Source organism: Argentina silus (genome assembly GCF_951799395.1).
Source record: "Argentina silus genome assembly, chromosome: 11".
Lineage (NCBI taxonomy): Eukaryota > Metazoa > Chordata > Actinopteri > Argentiniformes > Argentinidae > Argentina > Argentina silus.
Window position 1 is genome coordinate 9,087,890 of NC_139665.1, and position 7,500 is coordinate 9,095,389.

General features: G+C 45.9%; 1 protein-coding gene across 1 annotated transcript in view; it reads left to right on the forward strand.

Annotated features, from left to right (window-relative positions):
* smad3a (SMAD family member 3a) overlaps window positions 1–7,500 on the forward strand; it is a gene marked incomplete at its 5' end in the record, with an annotated part of 23,308 nt that overhangs the window by 11,000 nt on the left and 4,808 nt on the right. Inside the window, 4 exons of the mRNA XM_083680373.1 lie at window positions 1,596–1,789; window positions 3,190–3,324; window positions 4,866–4,991; window positions 7,336–7,500. The exon at window positions 7,336–7,500 is cut by the window's right edge and continues 48 nt beyond it. Of these exons, the coding sequence (XP_083536499.1) occupies window positions 1,596–1,789; window positions 3,190–3,324; window positions 4,866–4,991; window positions 7,336–7,500 (620 nt within the window). The remainder of the gene's footprint in view (window positions 1–1,595; window positions 1,790–3,189; window positions 3,325–4,865; window positions 4,992–7,335) is intronic.

Here is a 7,500-nt window from a genome sequence, read left to right on the forward strand (position 1 = left end):
CAGCGGTTGGGCAACCATTCAGTAGAGTTGTGGTTGACAAAATGTCTAATGTGGGGATTTGTGGGCGCCCTGAGCCCCGTAAACATGTAACACATATAAAGACGGATAAAAGAAAAGAAAAAAATTGAGCGTGACAGATTTTCTTCAACCCTGTCCGTCATGTTGACAGATTAAGATTTATTTTACCGGAACCCCTGACTACAGACATGCCTCTACAGAGCTCAAGGAGCTAAACCCTATTGGCTGAATGTCAGTTCAGTCAGGATACTCACGTCAGTTTCTGTATTTATTTCATGAATTTATTGCATGAAAATGGTAATCCACTCTGTAGAGCTCCCTGCCTGGAGCTAAACTACCACAACATCCAAGTATACAACATGGCAGGGAGCCCATGACTTATCAAACCCCCGCTAGGTACAGTAGTCTACAGTACATATACACCATTTAGCAGACGCTTTTATCCAAAGCGACTTCCATTGCAGTGAGTGCGTACATTTCAGTATATACGGTCCCAGCGGAAATCAAACCCACATCCTAAGCGTTGTTAGCGCCGTGCTCTACCACCTGAGCCACAGAGGACCACTCTACATACAGAGCGACCGAGCGGGTGGAGGTCTGGGGGAGGGGACGACCACACGAAACAAAACTCTCATACCCGGTGCGACCACGTCACAACTGTCGAATGTTATGGAAGAGCGTAAACTTGGCTGCTTTTAGGCCTTTGTCTGTCCCCTGAACAGGTGGTGTTTTTGCATACGTGCCAACCTGATGGAAAGCTGTGCCGTTGGACAGACGACAGAGTGCCCCGTCTGAACTAACGCGAGCTCCATAAGTTGTTGGTTGCTCTCGCGGTGAGACCGGACTGAGCACATGAAAATATCCAGGCCTATTGTAGTATCGTTCTTCTTCTTAATATTAGCAGACTATGAACACGTTGCATTCATTTCCTTCCTCTGCCACCTGTTTTCACCCTCGTGGTGCAAGCTGCTGTGTGCAATGTGCTGCTTCTCTTTCTGGACTTCCTCCCTGTGACTTATAGGATATGAAATCGTTGATTATGAATAGACTCACATAACACATAACCCACACAGCTGGTAGTCTCAAACCCAAGTGTATTCAGCAGGTGGAAACAACCGCAATCCACCTCTCGCGCCCCTCAGAGGGAAAGGTTATACTTCACAAGCTGTGGTGCGAGTTCTGTTTCTTATCTACCCCTAGTTTGTATGAGGCTTATTTCTTATCTACCCCTAGTTTGTATGAGGCTTATTTCTTCTCTACCCCTAGTTTGTATGAGGCTTATTTCTTCTCTACCCCTAGTTTGTATGAGGCGTCTTTCTGATGTCCCCCTAGTTTGTATGAGGCTTATTTCTTATCTACCCCTAGTTTGTATGAGGCTTATTTCTTCTCTACCCCTAGTTTGTATGAGGCGTCTTTCTGATGTCCCCCTAGTTTGTATGAGGCTTATTTCTTATCTACCCCTAGTTTGTATGAGGTGTTTTTCTGATGTCCCCCTAGTTTGTATGAGGCGTCTTTCTGATGTCCCCCTAGTTTGTATGAGGCGTCTTTCTGATGTCCCCTCCTCTCTTGTTCCCCAGGTCGTTAGACGGGCGTCTGCAGGTGTCCCACAGGAAGGGCCTCCCCCACGTCATCTACTGCCGTCTGTGGCGCTGGCCCGACCTGCAGTCCCACCACGAGCTGAGGGCCGTGGAGCTGTGTGAGTACGCCTTCCACACCAAGAAGGACGAGGTCTGCGTCAACCCCTACCACTACCAGAGGGTGGAGACTCCAGGTACACACAACGCACGCACACGCACATACGCACGCACGCACGCACACACACAGTGTCACAGTGTCAAACCCTGACCACTGCCAGAGGGTGGAGACTCCAGGTACACACAACGCACGCACACACACACACGCACGCACGCACGCATGCACACACACACACACACACACACACACACACACACACACAGTGTCACAGTGTGAAACCACTACTACTACTAGACTAACTAAAGGTAACTAAAGAACTGAATTGTGCTTTAAAGGAAATTTGTCTTGATAGTCAATGTCTTAACCGATAGTCAATATATCTGCTGATGTATTGTTTTTCAGTGGTGAAATGAAAAACCTTTTCTTTTTTTTCTTATTTTTTTTACACAGAACTCCTTTTTAGCACAGAATGTCATAAGAGCATGTTAATCATTTAGTGTACACACCTCCACTGGCCTCGGACGGCCCTCCCTCCACTCTACCTATGTACTAAGTCCTCACATCTTATATCACCTTCACACAGTTAAGTTGATCCAAGGAGAGAAGCAAGCTTATAGCCTACGTGCTGAGAGAGAGAGACAGAGAGAGAGACAGAGAGAGAGAGAGAGACAGAGAGACAGAGAGACAGAGACAGAGAGACACAGAGACAGAGAGAGAGAGACACAGAGAGAGAGAGAGACAGAGAGACAAAGAGACAGAGAGAGAGAGAGACACAGAGACAGAGAGAGAGAGACAGACAGAGACAGAGAGACACAGACAGAGAGACAGAGAGAGAGAGATGCACTCATTGGAGAAAAAAAACATGAAGCAAATTGTAGAATTGACCATTTTTATCACAATTCCGCATCCGGACCATTTCAATACGCTATGGATGTCCTGTGTCATAAACTGCAGACTGTAAACATAAACGGTACACCTGTCTCGTCTCATCCTATGTGGACTGTTTCGCTGCAAGATTGACATCGTTTTCAAGATAAATATTTAACGTCAATATTTAGCCATTTGTACAAGGTTAAGTTTGCCAGGTAAATATTGCAGGTCACGAATAATCTCTTGCTTTTCTGTTAGTACAATCACCCTGAACTGACTGCATGTTTCACCCGATGGCTAACACAGATTTCAAGCTCAATATTTAAAGTCAATATTTAGTCATTTACTTGTATTTAGCCTACTGTTACCAACCACTTCAACTGCTGCCTGTCAATACAATTACTGGGAGAGGATAAAACCTGCTGTATCAGTGGATTATCTGAGCAATACAGTATGTACCGAATAGAGATATTTCTGGAAAAAGGCCAATATCGGTGCTCAGATATATCTGTCAGCCTATATGTAAATGTATGTGCGTACGTTTGTGTGAGAGAGTTGCTTACGTGTGTGTGTGTGTGTGTGTGTGTGTTGTGTTTCTCGGTGCAGTGCTGCCCCCGGTGCTGGTGCCCCGACACACAGAGATCCCCAGTGAGTTCCCTCCTCTGGATGACTACAGCCACTCCATCCCTGAGAACACCAACTTTCCCGCTGGCATCGAGCCTCAGAGCAACTATATACCAGGTGAGACGCGTCTTAAAACCAGGGGAGTTTAGTTTGAAAACATGAGGAATCGAGACTTAAGCCCTATTGGGATTGGACTAGTATTAAAGGGGGGACATCAATTATGTCGTTATTACTCTGGGACATCCGGGTTTTTTTCAGAGGATGATTGGCATTAGATTAGTTTTACCCAACAAACCCCTGTAACTCATGTTTTTCGTTAACGGCCCGGATGTTCCATGTCAAGATGTTTCAGTTTGGGACAAACGAATGTCAGGTCGGACAAAAGTCGGAACGATGTGAACTTCGATATAAGCATCCGTATAATTAAGTTGAGAGATATTTTGCGATACGTTCAATTTATTGGTGTAGTTTCCTTGGACAAACCTTCATTTCGAACAAATAATATCTTTATGGACTCTTGATAAAACTATATGTGCAGGACTTTTCAGTGTCAACTGTGAATATCTATTCCCTTTTACCTGCTCTCACCCTGCACGTCACTCACAAACACAGAGATGTTCCATACAAACACAGAGATGTTCCATACAAACACAGAGATGTTCCATACAAACACAGAGATGTTCCATTCGCCCTCGATTAGTTTTACCCAACGTTATTTTTACCGGCCAAAAAACAGGAGGCGATAGAGGCCCGGAATCATGACAACCGCGAGGTCCCACAAGGCCGTACAAATTCCTGTCACGGCCGATTCGCACGGGATTAAAATAACAGAGATGCTCTGGTTATGGTTGCATCATGGTTGCATCATATCCCGTCCGAATAGGGCTTAAGGTCCAGCCTAAGTCAGAGGAGCACAGATGAGATGGCTGTCTTATCGTCCCGGGTGGGTAGGAGAGACGAGGCTCACTCTGCCCAGTTTCACACCGTCTGGATGGAACGGCCCAGTGACTGTTCTCTCACTTTGTGTTCAGGCTTCTGGGTGACTGTACTTGGCAGCCCCTCTAGTCTGGACAGCAACAACTATATACCCCACCTCTCTCTCTCACACACACTAGCAGAGGTGAGAGCTGCCTCAGCAGAATGGGCTGAAGGGCTGCCCGACACGCGCACACACACACACACACACACACACAGATGCACGCACGCACGCACGCACGCACCCACACACACACACACACACACACACACAGATACACACACACACACAGATGAATGCACACACACACAAACACAGACACACACACACACAGATGCATGCACGCACACACACGCACGCACGCACACACACACACACACACACACACACGCACACACACACACACACACACAGACACTGCACAGAGACACTGCACAGAGGTAGTGGGCCAGGGCTGCTTGGCATGAGTGTGTGGTGGCATTAACTGCCAACCAGTGCAGAAGCAGACACTGCCTCATGCGAGCACCCACACATGGGCTGCTACTACTGCTCACTCCGGAGTCAAAAGTTGACCACTCTCAGGAAAACAACTCACAGTAAATACTGTGTTTTTCTCTGCCTGTCCTCCACTGAATATACCATTGACTGTGTGTGTGTGTGTGTGTGTGTGTGTGTGTTCCAGAGACGCCTCCTCCAGGGTATCTCAGTGAAGATGGGGAGACCAGCGATCACCAGATGAACCACAGTATGGACACAGGCTCCCCAAACCTGTCGCCGAACCCTGTTTCTCCTACACACAGCAACCTAGGTCAGTCACCGTGTCAACGTGTGTCTATGTGTATCTGTTCTGTGAGAAAGTGTGTGTGTGTGTGTGTGTGTGCCTCCCCTCAGAGAGGCCTGTGTTATTGTAACAGAGGAAGCGCTGTGATGAAATAGGCCTTTGTCTCTTGTCTCTATGAGCCCTGAGCCAGGCCAAGACACCGGTCCCCCACCCGCCCCACACACACACACACACACACACACACACACACACACACACACACACTGTGTTTCTCAATAACATCAATAATAGTGTCCTGTTGGTTTTTCTATCAGGACGCAAAATCACCAGGGGGTTCAGGGCCAAGCTACTGAAGAAAAAACAAACAGAATATTTCATGGTCCCAGACTGTTACTGTACAGTTTACTTCAAAGGCACAGACACATGTTGAGGTTGTTAGAATAGAACTGGTGGAAAAATACGATATTACCAGAAGTGTGCAGCATTTACTGAAACGATTACTCTATAAGCCTGTAATTTCCCACTGGGCCTTCGCTTGTCAAAGTTATGGTTGAGTTTTCACATTTCTGGTGTGTGCTTCTGGGAAACAGCGTATTAGGTTGACATTTAGTGATGTGGGCTTTTCTCTTTGTTTTTCCTTTCCTTTTTCTTGTCTTGCTGCGCCTCCTCTTTTTGCTCCCTCCTCCTTTTGCTCCCTATTCATCCCCCTGTTTGTTCTTTTTTGCCTCTCTTTCCTTACGCTCCCTCTCCCTTCCTTTCCCTCACTTACAGGGTTGTATAGAATACTTTGAACATATATTCATACACTGAAACCATGGTTCAAAATGTATTCAGAATAAGGGATGCTTTGAAGGATACTTTTTTATTTATTTATACACAGGAGCGTTCAGGCATGGACACACTAAACAAATATTTCTCAACATATTTTGAGAGGGAAAAATCCTCAGGGGCCTACAAATTATGTCCCTGGTGAAATAGTGGTGAACTTTCAAATGACACAGGAGTGAATGCTTAAGGACTAACTAGACTAGAGTTTTAAGTTAACACTACCAATCTTCCGCCGTCGATTGAAGACCCATCTCTTCAGGCTACATCTTAACAGTCCCTCCTAAAAACCTCTTCATGCCCACTACCCGCCTGTACAAGTTTCTCTCCTGTTAATAAAAAATAAATAATAATAATAATTTTTTCTTCTTCTAGCATTGTGACTGCCTATGGCCCCTGGTCCGAGCATCGATTACTTCATCTTATGATGACTGTTGGATAGATGATTCACCTACTTAAACAAATGTATTTGTTGTAAGTCGCTTTGGATAAAGGCGTCTGCTAAATGCCATAAACGTAAATCTAAATGTTAACACGCGACAGACAGACAAAATGATCGTCTCTCTCAACAGAGCTCTCCGCATGACACAGCCGCTGTGAAAAGCCGCGTCAGTTTTGCCCAGATCTTTCACTTGAACTCATTCACTGCCGAGGGGTGAATAAAGTCACCTAAACGGTCGACATTCTAGAGTGCCAAGGGTGACTTTATTCACCAAAAATGCCTCAGTGATTCATGTTGTAGCCAATCAAAGTGTCGCTGCGAGGTAAATACCACATAAAACACTTGGCACTCTAGGTGGTGAGTGTTCCGGAACTCTTTGCCAGTCAAGTCAGTTAAAACGGTGTTGGTCGCACCACAAATTGAAAGCCGACGTCACACACACACACACACACACACGCACACACACACACACACACACACACACACACACTCTCATATATACACACACAAAGCCGACGGTCCCCCACTTTCAGCCGTGGACGGTGCAGCCAGGAGGATGCAGATCACACACTTGTGTTTTCTTCTCTCGGTTGTGCTGCACACTGCAGTGCAGAGTAGCAGCAACATCGGGAGGTCGATTGAGTCGCTGGCTGTTGTGAAAAAGATTACAAGTATTCTAAAAGAATTCATCTCCCTAACCAGAATACTGTTTACTGTTCTATTTTGCTATTTTGTTAATATTTCTATATATACTCTATACTCTATATGTATATTCTATATGTGTGTGTGTGTGCGTTATATCGTTATATCGTATATTCTATATATATATTGTTTCTCATGTCCCATGCACCATCTCACCAAGTCAATTTCCTGTATGATTCTGATTCTGATTCTGAATACTTCAAATATGTATTCTGGTTACTTATACAACCCTGCTCACGTCACTCTCTTTTCTCCTTGTCCCTCACCTTTTTTCTCCCCCACTCCCCTCCCCCTGTCTTTCCCAGTTCAATTCAATCAAAACCAGCTTTATTGGTTCAAAAGGAGCAGTCCAGTACAACTAAATAATTAAATCCTCTCTCTCTCTCTCTCCCTCTCTCTCAGACCTGCAGCCAGTGACGTACTGTGAACCAGCGTTCTGGTGTTCCATCTCCTACTATGAGCTGAACCAGCGTGTGGGGGAGACCTTCCACGCCTCCCAGCCCTCGCTCACCGTCGACGGCTTCACCGACCCCTCCAACTCTGAACGCTTCTGTCTGGGCCTGCTGT